Source organism: Pseudomassariella vexata (genome assembly GCF_002105095.1).
Source record: "Pseudomassariella vexata strain CBS 129021 chromosome Unknown BCR38scaffold_11, whole genome shotgun sequence".
In the NCBI taxonomy this organism is placed as follows: domain Eukaryota; kingdom Fungi; phylum Ascomycota; class Sordariomycetes; order Amphisphaeriales; family Pseudomassariaceae; genus Pseudomassariella; species Pseudomassariella vexata.
Genome location: NW_024467966.1, coordinates 567,642 through 592,574, shown reverse-complemented (window position 1 = coordinate 592,574; position 24,933 = coordinate 567,642). Strand labels below are relative to the sequence as shown.

Below are 24,933 nucleotides of genomic sequence, written 5' to 3'. Positions count from 1 at the left end.
TGGCAAGAGTACGTGAAATGTAAAATGTCAGAATTTCACATAACTACCTTCCTATTTCAGGCCTAAGATCATATGGTCACTTTGTAAGGGGCAATCTCACTTTATGACACTAATGGTGTAAGGTGAAGGATCACAACGGCACAAGTATCTCACCCTTTTCTTCTCGTTTTCAGATTTCTCGAACGCAAACACTCCTAAGCAGTGCTCATATAAGTCAGATCACACATTAATATGATGGGATAATGGAAGCTCATCTTATGGATATACCCATATCCTCAAATAGTAATTCAAAAGTTCCTACGATGTAGGAAACATCGCTCACTGCGCATATACATAGTCATTACATCAAACCAAATAGTTCGGTCCTACAACAGTGTTAAGATGACTAAAGTAGAATGTGAACACGATTCGCGGATAGAAAAGAATCGCTAATATGTCGGACCCTACCATCGCCAAGCTTCCGGTGGTTAGGGACCCACGATGCGGCGCATCAATGGATAAAGGCGGCTAAATAGGGATAAATGTAACATCCCACCCATTCCGCCGATGAGCACCAAGACCCCATCGCCAAGCAACGTCAAGTATAAAGGACTAAGCTGGCATCCTGTATCTGCAATTGTCAGCCTCGGGACTGCAAGTTGTCCAATTGCCGGATTGTAACCACTTTTACACTCTTCCCAGTAGCAAATGGACTCGATATACACCACCAAGATCAAGCATCGTGAACAGTACATACCCCACAGTCTTCCAAATTTCATCTCCCTCCAACACCCTCCCACTCCCGCGCCAAGATGTCTCCCCCTCTAATAACCCACCTCTATACCGCCGACCCCTCAGCCCACGTCTTCAACAACCGGGTGTATGTCTACCCGTCCCATGATCGCGAGACGGACATCGCCTTCAACGACAACGGCGACCAGTACGACATGGCCGACTACCACGTCTTCAGTATGTCGTCGCTCGACGCGCCCTACACCGACGTCGTGGATCACGGCGTCGTCCTACGCACCGAGGACGTGCCCTGGGTCGGCAAGCAGCTCTGGGCCCCGGACGCCGCCGCCAAGAACGGGAAATACTACTTGTATTTTCCAGCTCGCGACAAGGCGGGCGTGTTTCGCATCGGTGTCGCTGTGGGGGATCAGCCCGAGGGCCCTTTTAAGCCGGATCCGGAGCCGATTAAGGGGAGTTTTAGTATTGACCCGGCGAGTTTCGTGGATGAGGCGGATGGGCAGGCGTACTTATATTTCGGGGGGTTGTGGGGTGGGCAGCTGCAGTGCTATCAAGGAGGGTACGACAGGTTTGATGAGAAATGGCTGGGACCCCAGGAGCCGGCGGGAGTGGGAAAGAAGGCCTTATTTCCCAAGGTGGCCAAACTATCCGATGAAATGCGCAGTTTTGACGGAGAGGTACAGGATCTGGTTATCCTGGCGCCTGAGACGGGCGAGCCTATCAATGCGGACGACCATGACCGCCGCTTTTTTGAGGCGGCGTGGATGCACAAGAAGGATGGGCTGTATTATTTCAGCTACTCGACGGGAGACTCGCATTACCTGGTTTATGCGACGTCAACGAGTCCGTCAGGGCCGTTCACTTATGCTGGGAGGATTTTGGAGCCTGTTCTTGGATGGACGACGCACCACTCCATTGTTGAATTTCAAGGCAGATGGTTCCTGTTCCACCATGATTGTGAGTTGAGCAAAGGAGTGGACCATCTTCGGTGCATCAAGGTCAAGGAAATCTTTTATGACAAGGAGGGCAAGATAATGATCGAGAAGCCCGAATGAGTGATTCAACGACCGACCATATTATTGAACCTGTTGATGCAGTATACAGATACATGTGTATAACGTTATTAAGAAAAAGTTGACTCGTCCAGTTGTGCTCCTGTAATCCAATTTCCTCATATGCAAATTGCGTCAATCTGATGTGAGCCGCCCAAATACCCAATCCTAGTCTACTATAACGGAATAAGGGTATGCACATGCGAACGCCAGCGTCATTCTAGCCCATATATTTTAATCCGGTACAGATTATGAATCCACAACGCCCAAGGTCAAGCGTCTAAGAGTATCTTCATACCTTCCTGGGCTGTGATCCGTCAACATGCTCGAGCCAAATCGCACCTCGCGGAACCGAACTTCAACATCCCGGACGTATTTGAGCACAATTCGCGTGGCTGGCCGCCCAATCTGCTCTTCTCCTGCTTGTAGGAATGCGTCTCTTCGCAGAGCCGGAGTGCTCTCTACCGCAAACACCTCTCCTGGTGGCAGTAGTTTTGAACTCATCATCGTAGCACGCAGCGTCTTGAGCGCTGCATAAGCCCATTTGTCTTCTTCACCATTGGAGGATTTGGGTGCGTTGTTATACCACCTGTCCGCCAAGCCAGACTGCAGACCTTCCCATATACGGCGGCGAACTTCGGCTTTGGCATCGCTGTTGTCTGTCTTAAACGCGAGTGCGAGAGCCTGAAAATCGTGCAAAACCCCCAAGGACAAATAGGGAACTAAGTCGTTTCCGTGAACAGTGCTGGTGATCAAGCCCCTGGTCGCCTTCTGAAGCGACGGGGACATGGTTGCAGGAGGGCCGTACGCGTAGACGTGTATCGGCCTCCCCGATGGCAAGCAAATGTGGCTAGTATCAGCTGCAGAGGTGTGACCATCGGTCAGAAGTCGTTTGTATTGTTGGGCGGAGGTAACAAAGGCAGTACCCATCGTAGCAGGTTCTGCCAGCATGACTCCAAGTAGTGCTGTCACAGCGCCTCCAAGAGAATGGCCGCACAAAATCAACCCATAATCTGGGAACTCCTCGAGAGCTTCCTTCAGAGTAACAAGAACCCTTCCGTCGCCACCGTAAAGCAGCCGGCGGGCAGATGCATGTATGCCCTTGTGCACCTTATAGGTTTTGCCACGCCAGAGCAGATCATCATATTCGCACATCATATCGGCAAGGACATCCTCGAATCCCAAGGTCCCTCGACAAGCAAGAACCACAGCCTTCGATTCCTCATCCAAAGAAACGGTGTGAACGAGAGGCACACCGGTGTCAGTAGAGCCGGTGGAGTCCGATCCGCCCTGAGGATCAACGAAAGACGACAACAGAATGCTGTCCGGTGGCAGCTCGGTGTGTTGAGCGAAAGAGCGAACATCTTGATGCATTTCGTCAAGTGCTTTCAACACCGGCATCTCTTTCGCAATACCCATCATTTTGAGAAAATTGGATCCGTAGGCAGCCGAAGCGTAGCGACTGTAGCGAGTGATATTCCTGAGAATGTGGAAACTTGGGAACATGCCATCGACCATTCCGGTTCTTCTTAGCGTATCCACTGCTTCCGAGTCGCTATACGCACTCTTCTGATGATATGACGACAGAACCAACGACGTCTGCGAGCCGCCCGTCTTCAAGGTGTATATACTTGGAGAGTACATACTGCCAACCTGGGATCTAGCCCTATGATGGTGTTTGGGAGGTGAAGGTGGAGCCAAGTCAACGATGTCGTTTCCAGACTTGGACTTGGACATGTTGCTTGACCTATACTCTGTTCTATAATAGGTGGGGGAAGTCGGTCGGCTTTCAAATGAATGTATCGAAAATGTGTCTGTTTGAGATACGGTCGAATTCCGCCGACGCTCATGCACGGCAACATAACTCGAGCGCGACTGGCTTCTCTTGACTGGAGAACCGTCTTCGAAATGGCCTAGGTCTCTAGATGAGAAGAAGTTCGGATTCCCTCGCTGCGGAGGACGTGGTGGTTCGCGTGCAGGAAGCATGCTGGCGTTTCGTTCTGGTACAGCAACTCGACTTTGACTGACGACGCTCTTGTTCTGAGATGGCTTGTAGCTGCCCCACGGCGGCTTGATTCCACCTTGCTTCTGTTTTCCTACCGTTGAAACATTCTCGCTGCTCGAGTCCTTGTTCAGCAAATTGGCAATGCCTTGGACAGAGCCTTTCTTCCATACGTTCCGAAGGCCACCCCTTTTCTCAGGTACCTTCATAGACGCCGCTGCCTCGGCGTCTTTGGGTGGTTTGGACGATGCTTTACTCGCAACCCTTGTCATAGCAGGTGCTTCTTCGGCGCGTTTAGGGCCACCAAGTGGTTGTCGAATTCGTTTCTGATTCGCAGCATTTTCAGGCGTAGGCTTTGGTACTGGGATTTGAGAGGTCCGGTCCTTAGGCGAAGTCATCGAGCTGCAAGCGGAGCCAGTTGAGGAAACCGAGCGGTGTTGGCGCGAAGGTCTATCTGGTGCAGCACTATCCTCCTTTGAGAAGACGGGGACAGTTGTGGATCTCATCGGTTTCGGCGGTACTGGGGGAGGATCTTGGTAAGAATAGTCGCGTGGAGGCGGAGATTCAACGGACTTCTCATCGGAATCCGAGATAACCTCGACACGAGGCGTGTCTTCGTCGTTTCTTCGCTGCATGGCGGTGCTCCTCATTTTATTTCGACTAATGCGATATACAACTCGGTACGTCGGGGTTGAATCCCGCATGCCGCTTGGTAGAACATCTGGAGTGGTGATTTCGCTTTCAATGACATCAGCTCCCGGCGGAGCCAACAGAGGGACATCGGGAGTGCCCTTGATTTCGACGGTGATGGTCTTGGTGGTGTTTGTGGCCGTCGAGATGGACACACTTGCATCTTTAGGTAACGAGCCCATGATCTGTCTCTTAAGATGGATTTCGGGCAGCTCATCCTCAGAGCCACTATCTTGTGCTCCGTGCTGTTCAATGGCCTCGATGATGCCGTCGCTGTTATTCATGGCACTGGCTTGACCGTATCGCCCCTTGTGCACACCATACAGACTGTCCTCATGAACATCAACCCTCTCGCCATCGTTGAGGACCACGACGTCCCAAATGACTTCTTCATGACCCAGGCGGCGAGTCTCCTCCTGTATCATTCGCCGACACCAGTTCTGTAAATATGCAAGTCCACACAATCCCAATATCAAGTCGACAACTCCAACTCTTTCTCCCTGGACACCAGTCGCGGGGTTTTGAAATTCGCGACGAATAAGGGTGATGATGCTTGCAATGGCTTTCGAGGAATCGGTGGAACCAAAGAACTGATCAAGCACCGATAAAAACAGATGTGATATCTGTGATACCGTTGAGACGGTTGTACCAGTGATGTGAAACCCTGTTGTGGTCCAAAAGACAATTTGTGTCATAGTCTGATGGAGGTTTTCCAAACTTCTTTCCAGTATGGTCTCGGCATTGTCCCTGCCCAGCTCAGACCGAGATCTAACGATAACATCTCGTCCAGCTCTGCTGAGTATGCCCTCGAGGATGCCGCGACCCAGCTCAAGACTCGAAAGTGTTGTAAATTTGGCCGCGCTCAAGCTGTATCCACCGATGAAGGTGCCCACACGGAGGGCCAATGACGTCGATCGAGTCGCAAAGCTTACTGCGCTGGCGATTGGGCTGGGAAGCAGGGTCCGACCAGGCGAAGCGGGGATGAGATCGCGGTCGTGGAAATTGGTATCGTCGAAAGGGATGAGCTCGTCGCCAACATCGTCTGCAGAGTCGTCAGGGTCCATGGTGGCGGTGGCAGGAAGTTTGACGAGCTACATAGACTTGCGTTGGAAGGGAGTGAAAAACGATGGTTCAGTCTCCCCACGTCGACGGCTCAAGTTACATGATGAAGATAATTTGATATTGACATTTCATTTCAACACGCGCAAGGTAGCGCAGCGCGACAATACCAGCCAAATTGGTGGCGACAGACGCGGAATGTTTCGTCCAGACTTCGACCCAACGTTGGGTGGTTTCGTCACTGAGCGCATGTGACGGTGTGCGGGGCAGGCTTGGTTAGGCTTGTTGGTGAGCATTTGAGTACCAGTTCGGCCGCCAGGAACTTTAAAATATGCCCCAAAGGATCTTGATGGGGCTGGCTTTAGCGCTATCATAAGTAGTGGGCAGCGGGGGGGTCACAGTTATGCAATGGGATGTGCTGTCCTGGGAGCATTCCCAACAACTCGTCGTGTCGTCCATGTCGGCTACGATGCCCCTGACAATCCCCCTGGCAGACATGCAGGTCCTCGTGCTTGCAGGGAAGAGAGGGTCTCATACCGAGGGAATGGCAGGCCGAGAATGAGCAGAACAATGAGAGCGAGCCGGAGCGATCAGACGGGGAAGCCAACAAGCTGTGGAACTTGAACAATGCATGGCATACGAACTACTCCATAATTCCTGCCGGCTACCGGGTGCGATCTCAACATCGTGATTCGATGTCGCAGGCTATTCGTCTCGCGAGCTAGAGATCAAACCGCGTGGTCGAAACCGGGGAAATGAGGAGGAACTAACCAACTCGTGAGCCGCCAGAAGCCGATCAGCTTGTAATCTCGGGATAAACTTTCTTAACATTAAATCTCGTTTGCATCGCTTGAGCACCTCACTTGAGCGACTTCTAGTCGCGTTCAATGTTTGTTCCATGTGTTTGATAGAAATTAATTCGGTATTGACATCAGCAGCCACGGCCCACGGTGCTTGCAGGGGTTCCCACTCTATACGTGCTATTATTAGCGGCATTCGGTGGGTTTCCTTGCTGCACAGCTCTCTGTCATTGGGTCCATGTGAGGCTGAGCTCCAGGTTACCCCGTAAAGCGATCCATTCAGGGGTCTTGGTGACAAGCTGTATCCCCTTCCTAACCTAGAATATGATGTACATCTTCCATCTTTCGGAAGGAATTTACTTTCAGCCCTAGTGAAAAGAAAAGTCGAGCGTTGCTTCGTTCAACCTGTCTATCAAAATAACGTCTCTTTGTTTCCTCGCTCTTATTCCCGCGCCAAACCTCTACGAAGTCTGATCGTTTTCTCAATCGTTTCCCACACTCCTTTCAAATAAAAACCACGACATATATTCGCTCTTGAATAACTTCACTATCCGCCACTCTCGGTCAACATGGCCGATCAGGGACTTTTCTCGTCCGACCTCGTGTCCCCCTCCGTCGCCTCAGCGCTCCCCGAGAACTATACCCTCCGCGCTCTTAGTCAATCCGATTACGATATTGGATTCCTTGACTGTCTGCGGGTCTTGACCACGGTTGGGGAGATTAGCAAGGCTCAGTTCAACGAAAGGTACCAATGGATGACGGGTCATGACGGATACTACGTGCTGGTGATTGAGGAGGTTCGTGACGGCAAGCCCACCATCGTTGGAACCGGGGCTTTGATCGTGGAGCGCAAGTTGTAAGAATCAGACCACCCAATTCCCACACACAAGCCTGGGTTCTCTTCCCACGATTGAGTTCGAGTCACGGCATGCCTTTTCAAGGGTTGGAGCACAATTGAGCCATTTGGAAGAACAGGGCAAGCACATGTGCAACCGTCGCTAACCTCTTTGTTTCCCTTCAGCATCCATAGCCTCGGTCTCGTCGGCCACATCGAAGACATTGCCGTGGCCAAAGATCAGCAAGGAAAGAAGCTGGGCCTGCGCCTGATCCAGGCGCTCGACTTTATCGCCGAGAAGGTCGGCTGCTACAAGACAATTCTGGACTGTAGCGAAGCAAACGAAGGTTTCTATGTCAAGTGCGGCTTCAGACGTGCTGGCCTCGAAATGGCACATTATTACGACGGAGACAAAAGTAAGGCCCAGTGATGCTCCCCATATCAACATTTAGTGCCACTTCCGCCGCAAGAGCATGAAGTAGAATGGGAGGCTCTGAGAATGTCGGCTGATCACAGGCCGGCTAGAGCTAAAGCTATAGATGGGAGTTCGGGTTGCATTTTTGGTATATACGAATCATGGAAAAGGGATAGATCCGAATAGTAGGGGATATAATGTGGTCGACCGACGCGAGGTATGCAAAAAACCGAACCCAATGCAACCAACTTTGCAGTTTTTACAGCCCGTTTTGCATGTGCAAATGCACCAGTGGCTCCCCGCACAGACGGCGACTCAGGCTCGTGACCTCTCCGAAACTTAACTATACAACCACTGGCATGCGGCTATTAGTTTGAGAATCCGTTCAAAGCCGGAAACGTGCTACGCCCTTGACGCAATTATCTTATGCAAACACCCATTGTGGCCAGCTATTGTCATCTATGGAGTGGCCGCGACGGGAGTGTGGGAGGCGCTTGGGTTTTGTTCGCGGCTGGGGCTGACTGACAGTTCTCATAGTACAGACACATGCTGCGCAACCTGCAGGCCTGGGTCGCTCAGGAAACTCAAACAGGTCAGAAGCCGAAGCCACGTTTTCACTTTCCTCTTGTCTATTTAATCGTCTTCCTCGCTCCATTTCAAGGATGCAGGCTTGAGTGCGACAATTGTTACGGATGTCCTCATAATACCTACTTCACCCTGCCGCCCTGGTTTGACGACAAACACTCGGCCATCACTACTTCGGACTTCGGATATCCCCAACTAAGTCTCGGGGTCTGTCGCACAACAATTATCCCGTTGAGTAGCATTCTTATATAAAAGTCGATAACCACAGCCCGTTCCAAACATGGGCGCTTCGAACGATAAGTGGATTCGCAACGCTTTGATTCGAACAAATATTGCTATAACACAACGAGAGTAAGTGATTCACTGAAAGACCTACATACCCTCCAAGCGTGAACACGTACATTTCACAACGGCGTCTTCCAGCTACGAAGATATTGGTCAATGGCTAACAACTCAGCAGAGTTCGCGAGAGAAGCAACTGGTATAACAGCCCTCGTGTCGTGATTCGCAAGAAGTCGGGCAAAGTCGTCGTGACACGCCTCGGCACCGCTAGAAATTACGCCGCAGACAGCGGATTCCTCGTAATCCCTTAGACTCCTCACCATGTCGCCCCACAAGGTCGATGGCGGCTCTGCCGAAGAAGCTGCCGCCCCTTCATCCTCGTCCTCTCCGCTGTCGCGCCATTGGAGCATGGGCGCTGAGGCGTTCTCGCGCCGTATGCCGCATCATGACGGTATCAAGGCCTTATGGGAAACCAAGTGGAAGTTTCCGTGCACCAAGTCCGTGTATCCCTTCCACGACGGTCAATTTGAGGATTTCGAGCCTATTTTCAATCATCTAATTGAAAAGGATATCAATGATGGCACATCCATCGAGTACACGCGGGCGTTTATGCCCGTAGCCCAGGCGCTCGATACGAAGGGTGATGAGGCTACAAAGGATGGAGAAAAGGAAAAAGCCAGTGACTTGTATTTGCGGGCAGCGTGCATCTTGCGTATTGCCAGGTTTCCGTACATCACTTCGTTTCCTGAAATCAGCTGTTCTGAGAAATGGAAGGCTTGGGAGTTTCAGAAGCAGGTTTATGCTAAGGCGGGGAAGTGGTGGACGTCGCCGCTACAGGAGGTGGATATACCCCATGCCCACAAAAAGGGGGCAGACCGAGATTCAATCCCTGTTTATGTTCGTGTGCCGGAGAAGATGAATGGGAAGAAATGTCCGGCTGTTCTACTTCTGACTGGGCTGGACGGTTATCGCCCAGACAACACCCTCCGCTGTGAAGAGTTTCTCGCCCGGGGCTGGGCAGCCGTCATAGCGGAGATTCCGGGGACGGCCGACTGCCCGGCGGATCCGGCGGACCCGGAAAGTCCAGACAGACTGTGGGACAGCGTTTTTGAGTGGATGGGCAAGGACGGTCGTTTCGACATGTCTCATTTGATGTGCTGGGGTCTCAGCTCCGGAGGTTATTACGCAATACGCATCGCCCATACTCATAAGGACCGGCTTCGTGGCTGTGTTGCTCACGGAGCTGGGTGTCATTACTTCTTCGACCGTCAGTGGTTGGAGAAAGCTGATGGACACGAGTACCCCTTCCAGCTCACGCCGGCTTTGGCGATGAAGCACGGGTACAAGAGCGTCGAGGAGTATATGGATGGCGCGCAGGCAAAGTTCTCCCTACTTGAGGGGGGGATTATCCAGAAGCCTTCGTGCAGACTTCTGTTGATTAACGTAAGTTGACAGTCTGTTAAAAATCTGACTTTTTCTGACGCTCAGCAGGGTACTCATGATGGGCTGATGCCAATTGAGGACTCTACGATGCTTTTCGAGTACGGCTCCCCAAAGGAAGCCAGATTTTACTCGAACGCTCTACACATGGGATATCCGATGGCCAATGCGTCGGTATACCCCTGGATGGAATCGGTAATGGGAACCTTGAAGGATGTGAGAACATTGGAAAAGTCCACTACTTGAATAGTCTCATCCAATGTATTTGTTTCTGGCACATCTCAGTTCTGAAAGCATCAATACGATATTCCTCTTCAAAGTCGACATATTTATTTTAATTGCTTATTGGCATTGTCTACCGGCCCATCCAGCCGCCATCAACCACAAGCGTATGTCCGGTGACATATGCACTCGCCTTACTAGCAAGAAACACGACCGACCCTTTAAAGTCATCCGGCGCACCCCACCTTCCGGCGGGAATCCTCGCACTGATACTCGCCAACCTTTCTTTGTCGTTGAGCAAAGCCGTATTCATGTCTGTCTCAATATACCCAGGCGCAATGCAGTTCACCGTGACGCCCTTGTCGGACCAGCCATTGGCAAAACTCTTGGTCAGCTGGCCCACGGCGCCCTTGGAAGCCGCGTAGGCGGGCACATTTAGCCCGCCTTGGAAGGTGAGCAGAGAGCCGAAGTTGATGATACTGCCCCGTCGGCCCGTCACGGAAGAGGGGTCCAGCTTGAGCATGTGGGCGCCGACGTCGCGGCAGATGGTGAAGACAGAGTTGAGGTTTACTTGCATGACCTGCTCTCATCAATGTTAACAATACTTGATACCATCGATGTTAGATTACTTCGCGAAACGAAACTTAGTAAGACTTGCCTGGTTGAAATCGCTATCAGGAAAGACCTCGGGGGGGTGGCGGATCTGGATACCTGCGCAGTTGATGAGGATCCGGATCGTGTGGCCGTCGGCTAGAATTTTAGGTACTAGCTTTGATACGTCCTCTGCTGAGCTTAGATTCAAGGTATATACAGAGACTTTGCGACCCAATGATTCAACGGCCTTTTGAGTTTCTGTTGCTGGTGTCTTGCCCTGTTGAAGCGTTAGCTTGAGTCTTTCGAAATGTATCGTGGCATGTTTCAATGACACATACCTGAACTAACAGAATATCAGCTCCAGCTTCGGCTAAAGCAACTGCCACGGCTTGTCCGATGCCTCTAGTGCCACCGGTGATCAGAGCCGTTTCTCCCTCGAGTGAGAATAGGCTAGCCATTTTGATATCTTCGTTTCCAGTTATATCACCACGGCTGTGTGACATAAGTATCTGGAGACACTTCGAACCAAGAGCACTTTCCCAAGGAGTTTTAAGTCCCCTGGGAATATACCGCATTTGGAGGGAACTATGGTAGGAAAGATGCCGAGGCGGACCCACAGAGATTGGATGCCGAATCGGTCTCCGATGCCGCTGATCACAACTTATGCTGCGTATTCTCAACCTTCACCAGTCACAAGACGTTAATTGTCATGCAAACTCGCTTGACTAGAGGCATGACGTTCTATTTTTCTGACAGGTGATCATGGTCCCGTTTTGGTACCATACTCGGCTGTAGCCGTCACCCCACAAACTCGAATCCTCTTATGGCCAAAATCGGCGATTTTCACGATATTTATTCAATATTGGGCCCTGTCCTCAAAGAGACTCCCGAACCTTGACAAGGACGACTCGTGAGAGAATTTACCATAATTCGGCAGTCAGCGTTTCTTACCATTGAGATAAGCTCACCATTCACCAGTTTCAATCATCATTTTATCCTATTACACTATGAAACTATCCGACGACATGAGCTGGTGTTGATGAGCAAATGGGGTAGAATCATGTTCTTTTCAAGACCGCAAATGGATGAACGATACATAGCTCAGAGGTAAAAGGCCTCCTCTGAGTAACCGGCTCTCCGTAGTTCACATCGAAGCCCTTGTAACAAATATCTCAAGCAACATACTCCTTCATTCTGTCTTCTCACCCTTCTCAGACACCTTCGCAAACCTTTCCAACTTCTCTTTCGGCCAATACTCCGTTCGATCATAAAACTTGTCCACCGCCAACACCTCATCTCCCAGCTTCACCCACAGCTGCTGGCTCGCCGTGTAAATATGCATATCTGGCGGGAATAGATCCGGCTCGTCCAACGTACCGATTCTCACAAAACTGATCAGATCACCGCCATGTGAACCGTAGTGGCTCCAAACGGCGACTTTGCAGCTTGGACAACGGGCGATCGACTGCGGGTTGCCGCTCGCGGTCGGGGTGCAGATGATCTCGGGTTTCATGTCGGGATTGGTGAGTTTGACCGAATCGGCCTCGTACATGGCGTTCAGGGCGAATGGTGCGCCCGTTTCGCGTTGACAGTATCGGCAGTGGCAGCAGTGCACGTAGATGGGTCGTTTGGAAAATTCATAGCGAATCTGGCGACAGGCGCAAACCCCCTCTGTAGGTACGTGGTGAAGATGTTGAAGACATTTAGTTCGTACATATGGGAGTTGGAGCTGTGGATACTGATTCGAAACTTTTGCTGTCGAATCTTGACTTTCTGTTCAACTTTTAAAAAGCATCTTCTCGTATCATGTTGGTGTCGGGTTTGTATTCAATGATTGACCCCATTAACGCATATAAGTTGACGCCATTCTCCCAACAAATACGGTAATTGTAAAAGCTATATTACAGGGCCATCTGAAAGAAGATATGTTTATCAAGCCCTCCAGTGTGTTGGTGAAGTGAAGACTCTAAATCCCTCACACTGAATAGAACATACGAGACACAAAATATTGACGCCTCGGATTTTAGAGTTTTTAAGTGTTGCGATGAGACTTGCTGAAACTTGTATGCAACCAACTCTCACACTTTGTGAGGTAGGGTTGACAAGAGGATTTTTGCAGATTCTTGACTCAATGATGCAGCCAGAGAACGCAGCAGTATCCACCCCTAGTCAATGTATTATGAGCTTCAGATAACGTACCCCACAAGCAAGTTGGCCACTTTTTCCTGGCACCGTACGAACAACCTTTTAATTAACATCTTTACACATACCAAGATGGGATCAAATTGGAAAGAAAGCGACATGATTCTAGCGTGTCAGGCGCTTCAATCGAAACCCGAATTAAGCATCCGACGCGCTGCCCAACTCTACAATGTCCCTCGTACAACTCTAGCTAACCGAAAACGCGGACTACTATCTCGACGCGATACTCGACAATCTAGTCAAGAAACTGAAGACCTAATACGGGCGCATATAATCCATATCTCGAAGGAGGATTTATTTTCGGCTTGTCGGCTGGTGTAGTTGGTCACTTCGCTGGTAGATAAGTCCCGATTTGAGCCTCGCCCACTTGGGTTGGTGACGAGTCGCGGGTTCGAATCCCGCAGCTGACACACAAGGGGGTTTAGTCAACCCTTACGGCGCGCTGCCCACCTTGTTGACTTCGCCTACCTAGCGATAATAGGGAGATTGGTGCAGTTTAGGATTACGAGCATCCTAGCCAGTCGACCGTCAAGCACTACGTCGGCGGAATATAACTCGACAGCCGGTCCAGAATTCGAATCGTTAATCCGACCCCTTATCGGACCTCGCCTATCCGATAACGCTCGTCGGCGAACCCGTCCCCTCACGATAGAAGGCGCGCAGCACGCCCCCTCGCCGCGATTCTTGCGAGCGTCTAGACCACGTTACGGTCTATCCACTTGAGCGTATGGTTGAGATGTATACGCTCGACGAGAACCCCAATTAGCAGATACTACGACTTGTCGCGACAAAAAAAAATAGTCGAGCATCTTCTGCACATCAGCAGCATCCCACCCCTGAGGACGAATTTAAGTGCCACATTACCACGCTTATCGGTAGTTCAGGCAGGGGTTGTAGCACAGACTTAGGGAGGGACAGGAGGTTTAGTAGTCGTTTGGCTACAAGTTTACCTGTATAACCGCCCGACGCGGCTTAAGGGCCCGCTATATCATCTATAGCCCCTTAAGGGAGTACTTGTAGAGGTACCGAGGGTTAACACCTACGGCGTATTTAATATTATTTTATTTTCGGCATTCTATAGGGAGTATCGTACGACTATAACTAAGTCGAATATCCAGGCAGGTTTCGGGGGGACAGGACTTATTCCGTACGACCCGGAATATGTGATTTCACAGCTGAATATTAAGCTACATACGCCTACACCTCCTGGGAGCTCGTCTGGCGCCCCCTTAATCTGGGAATCAAAGACTCCAAATAACCCAACCGAGGCGCAATCCCAGTCTGAATACGTTAAAAACAGAATCGTACAGCATCAGAATGGCTCCCCGACGACAATACTTACGGCTATTGACCAATTTTCACGTGGTGCGACGGCTGTTATGCATCGGTTAGTTTTACTTGAGGATGAGGTTACTACACTTCGGAAGGCTAATCAAGAGCTAAGCCGTCGTCGAAGGACTAAAAATCGACAGCTACAAGATGGAGGATCTCTTAGTTTACGAGACGCTCAGGACTTACAGTCTCAACGGGATATTGAACAGCAGCTACAGGATGATATACGTGTAAGTCGTCATCGTACGAGACCGGCCGAACCACGCCGACGGCGCTGTAGGATCTGCGGAGAGCCCGGACATAATGCTCGTACTTGTGAGAATGATAAACATACGTACGAAGAAGAGGATTCCGACTAGTTTGAATTATTATTTTTTAGTTTAGTTAAGTTATTGAAGTTATTCATACGGTGCCAAGAAAAAGTGGCCAACTTGCTTGTGGGGTACGTTATATTTAGTTGGTCGTTTCGATCTCACCCACGAGTCATGACAGCTTATCCCGGGACTCCACTCCGGGGTACGAAGTAAAATTGTTTTCAGTTATCTCGAAACGTGGGGTAAGGAGCTGATGCGGACTTCATAAGTCGGGGTAAGTCAACTGTGCTTTGTGGTCATTAACGACGATTTTCACCAAAACAGCAAAATGTTCTGCCGTTCTCAATTCGCTTAAGCCGGCGCAAATTCGGTCGACGATTAGTGACCGCGGACAAGCTCCATCTGCCCGCATCGGCGGATCCGGTTTGAATCCAAGTTGAGGGGAGAAAGCACCCTGTCATCACCAGTGGTTTCCGACGTAGAATCGATATCGGAGGGATTGGATAAGTGATTGGATCATGGAGACTTGTCCGGGTCATAGTCAGTTTGAACATGAGGGGCCTATCGTGAAACTGTCTCTTGACTTCCTCAAAGTTGCATGATCTCCATCCAATGATTGTATTTACCAACTCTTTTCTGTTGTGTCGTGTGATTTATCTTTCAACTCTGCTCCCCAGTTCCATACGGCACTGCCATTCAAATTTGAAGTTACTACTAGTCAACACCTGAATTTCGCCGATCATCATGCCCTCCAGCATAGAGGTCAAAGCCTCAGTTCTACACGGGGCGAAAGATCTCCGCGTAGTAAGTTCGATCCATTCTTCTCGGCCTCTGTCCGCACTCTTCTTACCCAATACCCAGGAAACCCGGAGTCTCCCGGCCCCAGCAGCCAATGAAGTCCAAGTTGCCGTGCAGGCCACCGGCCTCTGTGGCTCGGACCTGCACTACTTCAGCCACTACCGTAACGGCGACATTCTGGTGCGAGAGCCTATGACTTTGGGCCACGAGTCGGCTGGCGTGGTGATGGCTACAGGCTCCGAAGTGAGCAGCCTGAGTGTCGGCGACCGGGTTGCCCTCGAGGTTGGCCTGCCGTGCGAGGAGTGCGAGCTCTGCAAACAGGGCAGGTACAACATCTGCAAGGGAATGAATTTCCGCAGCTCGGCTAAAGCGTTCCCGCATTCTCAGGGCACGTTGCAGGAGATGGTTAATCATCCGGCTAAATGGTGTCATAAGTGCGTGGTTGCTTATCCACATTCCCAATTCAGCGTATATGGTTGTGGCTGAGTAGAGCTGACGCCGATCAGGTTACCGGCGAGTGTCTCGTTGGAATACGGAGCTCTAGTCGAGCCATTGTCGGTGGCGATGCATGCAAGAGACCGCGCAAACTTGAAGCCCGGGTCTACAGTCCTTGTCCTCGGTGCGGGCGCGGTTGGCCTCCTGTGTGCGGCTGCGAGCAAAGTCTCAGGGGCGAAATCAGTCATCATCGCAGATATCCAAGCAGACCGTGTCAACTTCGCCGTGGAGAATGGCTTTGCTGATGCGGCATTGGTAGTGCCCATGGCGAGACCTCAGACTATTGAGGATAAATTGGCATTTGCCAAGGATCTCGCAGAAAAGGTCTTGGCATCCACCGTGAAAGGCGAGGCAGTTGGTGAGGTTACTGTCACTTTCGAGTGTACTGGTGTGGAATCTTGCATGCATACCGCAATTTATGTAGGCTACCCCTTTTATTGAGCTTGGTCGCAGCTATTAACCGAATCAGTCGACGAAACCGGGTGGTAGAATCATGATCATCGGCATGGGAACCCCAATCCAGACGCTGCCGATTTCGGCAGCATCACTTAAGGAAGTTGATCTTGTCGGTGTATTCAGATACGCAAATACGTATCCGCAGGTTATTAACATGCTTGCAAGCAAAAATGAGGCGTTGCCTGATGTAGGTAAAATCATCACTCAACGGTATAAGGGCCTTGACAAGATCCCCGAGGCTTTCAATATGGCTGCGAAGGTGAAAGATGAGAAGGGAAATCTAGTATTGAAGGTCTTGGTTGATATGTCCTGAGAAGCCATGAGAATCAGAGCCATGTAGATTAGATACAAGGAAAAATGCCACATTTGGTTGGAGTAGTCACCGGTTCGACAGTATTTCGTGTTAGTTAAACAAGCTGCAAAATATATCAACTCACCCATTTTCTGACAAGAAGGAGATGAGAATCAAGATATAACAGGGTATGCATGAACATGACGATAGCTTATCATGTATCTACGGGTAAACCCTGCAATGGCTATATTGAGACCTTAGAGGATATCGGAAACCTTGTGATAGACTAACCTAGTCGGTTTCCCCGAAGGAGAAGACGTATTGTATCACCGAAAAATCTGGGTCTGGCAGGAGTATCGTCATAAATGTTTGAGAGAAGAACCTAGAACAGAAGAATGCCTCAAGATTTGGGTTTCGGGAAAAAGCACCGTGTCCGGCCCCTTCTACTCATTTTACCATGGTTCAGATGAAGAGTAAACCGAGCATGGTCGTCTTAACTCTCTCTATTACACCCAATTCTAGATATTAGGCAAGGTTTCATACCGATAGAGTTTCGGGGAAAATCCAATAACGCGCTATACCTGGTCACCCGGAGGCCAAGTGAGCTCTGAGGGATCCGTCCTGTCTTTGCCTAGACGTCATGTCCTTTCCCCCGTTGATGGTCTTGATGAATGAGGTACCAAGGTCTGAACAAGTAACATTTCCGGTTTGCTTGCTCTTATTGGGATGGTCTTAGGTTTCTCCAAAATCGAGGTTTCATTGTCGAGCCGTCCTAAGGCAGCGTTTGAGGCGAAATTTGTGATCTGCCAAGTTCTCGCACGCATGAGCCACCCAATAAATACATCCGCCATTACATCCAGGAGATAATAGGAAAATTTTATTCGATGTAGATTCTGTTTCAGCGAGAGGTGTTGCGCTCAAAACAACTAGTGGGTCACATTGTGGAATCTATAGGTGCCTTTCTCTGGATACACCTCCTCGTTGAATCATTGCCAGACGTACCAACGAATTACGACGACCCCCAAGAGCTCACCAAAAGAGTCAATGAGCTTCCTACTAATTCCTTCCGCATGAAAGGCGAAGACTTCACCCCGCATTGGTCAAGATGTTACGACTTGGCAAAAGCCGATAGATCTAAAATTTGGTAGGAAAACTTCGCGTCTTTCGCCATTACCAAGAACCTCTCGGACTACATGCCATATCGAACAACACGTATGGGCGAGCTTTCTTAAAACAAGGCCAAAGGATAAACCCAGGAGCAATCCTTTACTATCACATGCGATCGTCTGTAACTTCACCTAGCATATACGTTCACCACGCCACATACGTATTATCTGGATGACAAACAGTGTGATCCAAACGAGACGTTTGATGCAAAAGCTGTATGATCCAAGTTCTTGGGTTGGTCGTTGACTTTGATGGGAGTTATATAAGATTTCACGCAAAGTGGGAGTCACGGGTCTGCACTAGTGTCACAAGATCATGGAGGTTTTCATCGCTTTTGGTGTTAATGTGATTGCACGAATGCCTCTATCTTATTCACAAGTGTCGTCGCCTATCCCCAAAGTATTGAATATATTCACCTTCTTCAAAGATACAACACCTAAATATGGTGGTGGCTCGACACACTTTTGAATACGCCAAGGGAAATGTATCAGCATTGGGCAGGTGAGTTTATATGCTGAGCGAATTAGGGTTAGTTTATATGCTGAGAGAACTAGGGTGAGTTTATATGCTGAGAGAACTAGAGCGGAACAGAAATAATGGGACGTAGCCGGTAACCACATTTACCCACCATTGCCTAATAAAGACAATGTCAGATTGAAAAATAAAGGAGTGTGTCATCATTTAAGGCTGGCAAAGAGATTCCAGCGGTCGCAGACGCCACCAAAATTAGTTGGAATTGCTGAACAGACGTCGAGGGAAATATCGTGCTACCATCTGATGTTACAGTGCCACAAAGTTCTAACCGCATTGACCACCTTTTTGCATGCACCCCCATTTTGCAGGGAATTTCTACGCCTCAACAACACGACGTCTCTCAATTTACCTCGCAATTGCTCCCTATCTACGTACAAAATGGCTAATCCAATGGAGAATAGTCTGGACGATTTTGAGCAGCGAATCGAACGCGCTAAAGAGCTTGTCCGTCAGGGCTCTTCCCAGGCCGTAGCAGCTCATCGGTACGGTATCAAGGGGACTACACTGTCCTACCGTATTCGTCACGGTAATTCGCATCGCGACGCCGCCTCCAGGCAACAAAAGTTGACTCCAGAGCAAGAGGAGGTTATCGTGAACTGGATCCTACACGAAGAAGTGTGTGGACAGGCTCCTAGAAAGCGTTATGTGGCCGACTTCGCTGCCGAAATCCTCCTTGCTCAAGGGGATAACAATACACTCGGCCAACACTGGGTGGATCACTTCGTTAGCCGCCATCCACAGATACGTACCAAAATTGGGCGCGTCGTAGATGCTAGCCGAGTTAGAGCGTCCGATTCGACCAAGATCCGAGACTTTCTGGCTGGCGGAAGACTGGTATATGGCCCCTAGGCTCCGAAGGACTAGTCGACGTATCTTGTGATCCTCTGGAGCCTCATACACCAGATCCTCCGCCTCATATATCACCACCTTTAGTTGCTTTTACTCCTCAGAAAGCGCAGCAACTATCTAGCCAACTACAGTCGATAGAGAAAGCCGAGGGCGGGGTATCTCGTAATATTCGTACCCTAGTAGGCAAGGCGGGCAAGGCCCTTACACTCCAGGCCGCCGAGAATACCAAATTACGTATCGAAAACTAGCAACTATATAAAGAACTCGATAAATACGCTCCAGATATACGCCAGCCCGTCGAGCCAGACCCGAATAAAGTATTCGTTAACTTATCAGCGATCCGAACAGCCCAGGACAAGCGAAATAAGCGAATACGGCCTATTTTACCGGATAAGCAGTTAGAAATTGATACTTTTCTCGAAGGAAGGGTCCCTCCTAAAAAGAGGGCTCGAAAGAATATATCTAAGTCTTCGGACACTTAAATTATTATTATTATTAAATACGCCGTAGGCTCGAAGCCCCCGGTACCTCTACTAGTACTCCCGCATGTCAAACCGTGCCCTAATGGCTGGACTAAATACATACGCTGCGTCGTCGGTTCGCCCTATTGGCGACTGCGTTGCGTTCACTACCATACTACGTTGGTTCTCAACCTACCAACAAAGTCCCCCCTGAGAAGATCGATGCTATCTGGGCCTTGAAGCTGTCCGACCCGTCCCTAGCAGCCACCTTACAATAGTCCCACTAACTACTGGTTCTCCTGTTGCCGTTGCGAGGTCTCTGCGAGAGTATAGTGGCCGTGGTGCGATAGCGGCCCGTAATCGTTCCCTCGGTCCTTCCAACAGCCCGCAAAAGAGGATTACGTGCTCTGCCGTCTCAGGGGCGTCGCCACAGCGGCATAGCGGCGAGTACACGCCAAAAGCCCCTGTCTTGAATAAGAAGGCTGCTAGTCCTATTTTTTCCGTCCTGATCTGGCACAGCGTAGACGCCTCCAGTCGGTTCAGGCCGAAATACTTGCCCCCTTTCGGTATCTGCATCGAAGGGCCCTCCGGTTCCTCAGACACTTAAATTAAGTATGTTCTGTATATAAATAATATGGACGAAGTATTTAGGTTGATTCAGTTAGACCCTGCAAAATGGGGGTGCATGCAAAAAGGTGGTCAATGCGGTTAGAACATTTGGTTACAGGAGTTATTTCAGGAAATTTGGCGTGGCAATCGGCACGATGACTTGTCCTTCATGATTGAAGGAGTTACATGTGCCATAATCTTTGGATCATGCATGACGTCTATTTCATCTATATGGCCAAGTCTATAATTTTGCTCTGGCCACAGCCTCCTAAATACTTAGGTAAAGCCTTCAGTATTCACTACAATAATGTACTATGGTCTGCAGCACCCAACATTACTTGCAGATAAACTGCGTTGTACACATGGCCATTTGATATCAGCACGACGAGAGCTGCAGTCATGCTGGTACTCCATTTGGCATGACCTTTCCAGACGCCTTGTCGGGGAAGCCAAAATTGATACCAAAGGGCGGGTAGACATATCTCGTGACATTATCCTTATTCAACTCGGCCAATGCCTTCATTTCTTTGTCGTCCAGATCGACGATCTTGAGGTTCTCGACGATTCGTGACTCAGTGACCGACTTGGCCAGCACTGTGCTGCCTCTTGCGACTAAACATGTTATCAGCAGAAATCCATGAAACGAAAATTGACAAACTCACCATGGTAACTCAACAACACCGTTCCCGTGTTAACCCCCTTCTTCTCTGCAATCTTAACCACCGGCTCCGCTTTCATGACCGGACCCCCCGTGCTGCCCAGGGGTGAGTATGCCACTACATGGATCCCCTTTTCCTTACAATAACCCACGATCTCATCTTGAGGCAGCGCTGGGTGGTTCTCGATCTGGTTGATAGCCGGCACGATCTTTGCCTGCTTGAGCAAATTCTCCAGGTACACCTTGCTATAATTACAGACGCCAATGGCCTTGGCCTTGCCGCCCTCAACCAGCTTCTCCATGTCCTTCCACGTCTGGATGTGGTCGTGGTCCCAGAGCATGTCGCGCTCGCCGTTAGGCAGCTTCGGAAATCGGTCGTCGTTGCCGTTAGGGTTCATGCCCACGGGCCAGTGCACCAGATATAGGTCGACGTAGTCAAGTCCCAGGGCCTTGAGCGACTTCTCCAGCCCAAGCGACACGCGTGTCGAGTATGTGTTCCATAATTTGGTCATAATGAATATATCCTCGCGCTTGATGCCCGAGGCGAAGGCCGCTTTCAGCCCCGCGCCTACTTCGTCTTCGTTACCGTAGCAGTAGGCTGCATCGATGAGCTTGTAGCCCGACTTGAGTGCTGTTTCTACGGCCTTGGCCACTTCGCCGGGTGCGGCTTGCCATGTTCCTATTTTGTTTGTTTGTCAGTGTGTTTTTGTTTGGATTGTCACGGTTCGCTGTCACGAAATTTGCGATGTATACTTCAATGTCGTCTGCCTCGCATTCGTGAAGTGGGGTGATGGAGTGATGTCTTACCAAATCCCACTGCGGGCATCTCCTGCCCCGTGTTAAGCTTGAATGATGTGGGAGCCATTTGTAAAGTATTATTCTTAATATACAGTCGTTAACTGAATTGGCTGTATCAGAGACAATGGATAAGTTTGGCCCATCATGTCAATGGGGTATCTATAAGCTTTAAAGTCTTGCAACGTTGGATAATTATGCCCCGCCTCCATATTTGCGGCGAAATGGAGCATTCATACTCCGTACATCAGGCAAAAATCGAGGCATCTGCGCCGAGACTTGGGGCCACATGCCGTGACGTAAGTAATTCGGATTAGGGAACCCGAGTACAAGGCATGACTCCATAGTCAACCCTTGACTACAGGGCTTTCAACCTATGTAGATATCGTGGATGGCCTATGTGGTTTTCAGATTTTTTAATAAACTGGGAAATCTAGCGTTCAAAGAAATATCATCGTCGGAAACAGGGGTTCTAACTAGGCAGATTCACAGTATTTGTCTGCAAACACGATATCAGGTTTGTGTCGGCGTCTTTACTCGGGTGACTCGCTGCTGTTTGTGGAAATTCTGGCCGATGATGGACTGGTGGGGTTTTCAAACTCGGGTCGTCTTGAGCCGAGCCCAAATTTTGGCCTACATCGTCGTCTTGGCAATACCCTGAATTTGTTTATAGCAAAATGATACGTTATCAAAATATCGACAGTTAAGAATAGCATCTGTACCTGTTGCGTCTAGCTCGACGGTACGCCTGCGAAAAACGATAGGTGCATACCGTATTTCAAAGAGTAACATTTGTTGAAAGTTGACTTCATCGCAGAATCAGAGGTTGTATTCCTGCCGTGCGCATCCGACAAGTTGGCCGTCTACGCCTATTATAAGGGTCTATCGAAAAAAATGCTGGCCCCTTTAGTCGCCATGCATGCAGACAAGTACTGTGCAGAACGCAATTACACCAGCTCCCTGCTCATGCAGTCTTTCTATCCGGCGATCAAAACCCATAGTCTGTCAAAAGTGGTCAGCACTTCAGTACTATCTATGGGGAAGGTTGGGAAAGGGTGACTTACAAAAAGAATATCATCAAAACTCCAAACATCTTGGCAATGAGCCATCGGTTGCTTGACACTCGAGACCAGTATTTGAGCAACTCTCTTTGGGCGCCTTGGACATTGTCTACCACATCCTCGGTATTGGCGTCTATGCGCTGAATCATCTCGCCCTGCTCCGATACCATCTGTGCTAATTGGCCAAAGATAGAACCCAACTCAGAGATGGTTTGCTCTATTGCCTCGATGGCCTGCCCTCGTTGTTGGATATAAGTATTTTGTGGTTGTGCTTCCTCCATCAGAAGCAGTTGCTGATCGCCGACTGGGTTGAGGGAAAGGGTGTCACCTCCTGGAGATGGCGTTCCTCGGCTTGGTGTACCATATAAAGGGGATGCTGACTGTTGTATCGCCGGCTGTGCGTGTTGCGAAACAGACGAGACGAAGTTCTCCGTCCGCGATCTCGACGCCTGTATGTTCTTGGTCCGGACCTCGAGCACATCTTTGAAATTGGCAGATACGTCCGTCAGCTTGCCTTGCAGCATGAATACGACATTCTTGTTATGTTCCCCTTCCTGGTCGCCTTTGGGGTGCTGTTGCCGCGCTAGCTGTTGCAGCCCAGTGATCTGTTGGTTGAGGGAGGATAGATCTTGCTTGATGATGAATGTGAGCTCATTGATCTCAACGGGCCGGTCGTCAAACAGCGTCTTCCGCCTCGCAAGTTGCGCTAGCTTCTCCAGTTTTCCCATCGTCCCAGCGATTCCTCGTCCAACCTCGGCTGCCTTTCTGGCGAAATCGGATCGCCGCGGCCTCGTCGCGTCGCCATTTGCTGCGTCCTTTTCCGAATCTGTAAGAAGGGAGCGTCGTTGGGCGCCAACTTTGGACTGCGCCTGTCGTTTTTGGACTTGCGTCAAGACCGACTTGAACTCGGCGGTCCGGTCTTGGATGGATGTGACGGCCATTGTTGGCTGCTCTCAAGGGTCTGTCCACTCCGGCCTTGGAATCCTCCAGCAATTATTGCGATGGTCGGTATATGTTTTGGCATCCGGCGCTGTATCAAGCGTGTCAAATTGTAGTTCTTGTGGGAAGTCGTGGGTGCTATCGGCGTCGTTGAGAGGTGTCAGTGAATAAAGGATCGCGGCAGAATCGGACTCGACAAGTCGTCGGACAAGGAGCGAGCGCGTTTTGGTTGCCTGAGAACCGGAGAACCCACGTGGTATCACCAGTAAAATTTGGATTGTTTGAGCCAGGAAAATATGTCGCCTGGTAATGGAGATGAAGAATTGGCGCGAAACTTGGGTAGGGTGTTTCCTGGATGCCGTCGTCAATGAAGGACTGGTTGTCAGCCGGAATTCAAACTGTTAAATTGGCCTGGATCCAGCGTTACGTGTTTCTTTGGGTAGTTGCGAGTAGAAGCGGACCCAACCGGCCTGGAATTGGGGATTCTGGGTGGTACTAAGCCAATTTCGGGAGGGAAGAGTGGCTGTGCTGCCAACTTTGCAGCTCTGGAGGCGTTCCGATTGTTGAAGTGTCAATTGTCTACAAAGTACACTCCTACTCCAAGCACTCTACTTCGTGCGGAGTAGGACCTTATTTTAAACTGCATCATCGAACGAAGTGCAACTGAGCACTATTAGCAAACATACATCGCCACGAGAATGGCTCATGCCCAACTGCATGCTTGGAAAGTTAGTTGTAGCCGTTCGGCAGGCATCACGAGGATACGAAGTCCACGTTAACGTGGTCGAGAACATGGAGGTGATAAAAGCTACTGCTGTATTTCACAAGCCTTCGATTCTCTCTCAATGTATGTATCTGGCAACCTGCTGGCAGCGACGCCTCATAATGTGAAGTTAGGTCGATAAAAATATCCGGTTCGGTGTGTAACGGTTGTGATTGCAACTCTGAAGCAACAAGTCATGGAAAGTATCGAACACAATCAAAGGAATAGTGGCGCTATGTACTTGATAGTGAAGCACCAGGCTTGATGAGTGACTGACACAACCCCCTCTCCCCCCATCAATCCATCGTCAGTTTGGAAACTTGTCTTGGCCGTTCAATTCCTCCTTATCGTATGGATCAATCCGCGATCCTCTGTGCGCACATAGTGTTGGGCCGTGACCTCAGCACAGCCTTAGCGTTCGTGGCATGATAGGTGATAGTCGATAGAATAGGAATGGAGATTATGGGGTACTTGAATTATCATCGTTCCGTCAAGCGCGTTAA

General features: G+C 49.8%; 10 protein-coding genes and 1 non-coding gene across 11 annotated transcripts; 5 read left to right on the top strand and 6 right to left on the bottom strand.

Annotated features, from left to right (window-relative positions):
* Nucleotides 1–362: 362 nt before the first annotated feature.
* On the top strand, nucleotides 363–1,838 carry BCR38DRAFT_441853 (glycosyl hydrolase). Its single transcript, XM_040860788.1, has one exon. It carries the CDS (start codon nucleotides 792–794, stop codon nucleotides 1,782–1,784), a length of 993 nt encoding a protein of 330 aa, XP_040712883.1. The 5' UTR covers nucleotides 363–791; the 3' UTR covers nucleotides 1,785–1,838.
* BCR38DRAFT_441851 (lipase) lies at nucleotides 1,839–5,941 on the bottom strand. The gene has a single exon (XM_040860787.1). It carries the CDS (start codon nucleotides 5,535–5,537, stop codon nucleotides 2,031–2,033), a length of 3,507 nt encoding a protein of 1,168 aa, XP_040712882.1. The 5' UTR covers nucleotides 5,538–5,941; the 3' UTR covers nucleotides 1,839–2,030.
* Nucleotides 5,942–6,901: 960 nt separating this feature from the next.
* BCR38DRAFT_411792 (acetyltransferase) lies at nucleotides 6,902–7,597 on the top strand (the record flags this gene model as incomplete). Its single annotated transcript, XM_040858611.1, has 2 exons — nucleotides 6,902–7,188; nucleotides 7,354–7,597. The coding sequence occupies 2 exons, from the start codon at nucleotides 6,902–6,904 to the stop codon at nucleotides 7,595–7,597; spliced, it is 531 nt and encodes a 176-aa protein (XP_040712881.1).
* A 749-nt stretch (nucleotides 7,598–8,346) lies between these two features.
* BCR38DRAFT_43889 (Alpha/Beta hydrolase protein) lies at nucleotides 8,347–10,190 on the top strand. The gene is made up of 3 exons (XM_040860597.1): nucleotides 8,347–8,518; nucleotides 8,628–9,892; nucleotides 9,941–10,190. The coding sequence occupies exons 2-3, from the start codon at nucleotides 8,771–8,773 to the stop codon at nucleotides 10,133–10,135; spliced, it is 1,317 nt and encodes a 438-aa protein (XP_040712880.1). The 5' UTR covers nucleotides 8,347–8,518; nucleotides 8,628–8,770; the 3' UTR covers nucleotides 10,136–10,190.
* Nucleotides 9,941–11,163, bottom strand: BCR38DRAFT_496063 (uncharacterized protein; the record flags this gene model as incomplete). The annotated part of the gene is made up of 3 exons (XM_040864748.1): nucleotides 9,941–10,696; nucleotides 10,766–10,982; nucleotides 11,044–11,163. The coding sequence occupies 3 exons, from the start codon at nucleotides 11,161–11,163 to the stop codon at nucleotides 10,245–10,247; spliced, it is 789 nt and encodes a 262-aa protein (XP_040712879.1). The 3' UTR covers nucleotides 9,941–10,244.
* A 333-nt stretch (nucleotides 11,164–11,496) lies between these two features.
* Nucleotides 11,497–13,008, bottom strand: BCR38DRAFT_467711 (glutathione-dependent formaldehyde-activating protein; the record flags this gene model as incomplete). Its single annotated transcript, XM_040862754.1, has 2 exons — nucleotides 11,497–12,374; nucleotides 12,976–13,008. 2 exons carry the CDS (start codon nucleotides 13,006–13,008, stop codon nucleotides 11,895–11,897), a joined length of 513 nt encoding a protein of 170 aa, XP_040712878.1. The 3' UTR covers nucleotides 11,497–11,894.
* Nucleotides 13,009–13,214: 206 nt separating this feature from the next.
* On the top strand, nucleotides 13,215–13,317 carry BCR38DRAFT_t270. Its single transcript has one exon. It is a non-coding gene; the product is annotated as a tRNA-Thr (tRNA).
* A 1,980-nt stretch (nucleotides 13,318–15,297) lies between these two features.
* On the top strand, nucleotides 15,298–16,615 carry BCR38DRAFT_459677 (sorbitol dehydrogenase; the record flags this gene model as incomplete). Its single annotated transcript, XM_040862320.1, has 4 exons — nucleotides 15,298–15,357; nucleotides 15,415–15,785; nucleotides 15,858–16,266; nucleotides 16,316–16,615. The coding sequence occupies 4 exons, from the start codon at nucleotides 15,298–15,300 to the stop codon at nucleotides 16,613–16,615; spliced, it is 1,140 nt and encodes a 379-aa protein (XP_040712877.1).
* Nucleotides 16,616–18,122: 1,507 nt separating this feature from the next.
* Nucleotides 18,123–18,478, bottom strand: BCR38DRAFT_441842 (uncharacterized protein). The gene has a single exon (XM_040860786.1). The coding sequence runs from the start codon at nucleotides 18,379–18,381 to the stop codon at nucleotides 18,130–18,132; it is 252 nt and encodes an 83-aa protein (XP_040712876.1). The 5' UTR covers nucleotides 18,382–18,478; the 3' UTR covers nucleotides 18,123–18,129.
* Nucleotides 18,479–20,416: 1,938 nt separating this feature from the next.
* BCR38DRAFT_467709 (NADP-dependent oxidoreductase domain-containing protein) lies at nucleotides 20,417–21,866 on the bottom strand. The gene is made up of 3 exons (XM_040862753.1): nucleotides 21,680–21,866; nucleotides 20,877–21,551; nucleotides 20,417–20,826 (listed from the first exon to the last, which is right to left on the bottom strand). Exons 1-3 carry the CDS (start codon nucleotides 21,735–21,737, stop codon nucleotides 20,612–20,614), a joined length of 948 nt encoding a protein of 315 aa, XP_040712875.1. The 5' UTR covers nucleotides 21,738–21,866; the 3' UTR covers nucleotides 20,417–20,611.
* A 778-nt stretch (nucleotides 21,867–22,644) lies between these two features.
* BCR38DRAFT_487704 (t-SNARE) lies at nucleotides 22,645–23,669 on the bottom strand (the record flags this gene model as incomplete). The annotated part of the gene is made up of 2 exons (XM_040864187.1): nucleotides 22,645–22,669; nucleotides 22,732–23,669. The coding sequence occupies 2 exons, from the start codon at nucleotides 23,667–23,669 to the stop codon at nucleotides 22,645–22,647; spliced, it is 963 nt and encodes a 320-aa protein (XP_040712874.1).
* Nucleotides 23,670–24,933: the final 1,264 nt, after the last annotated feature.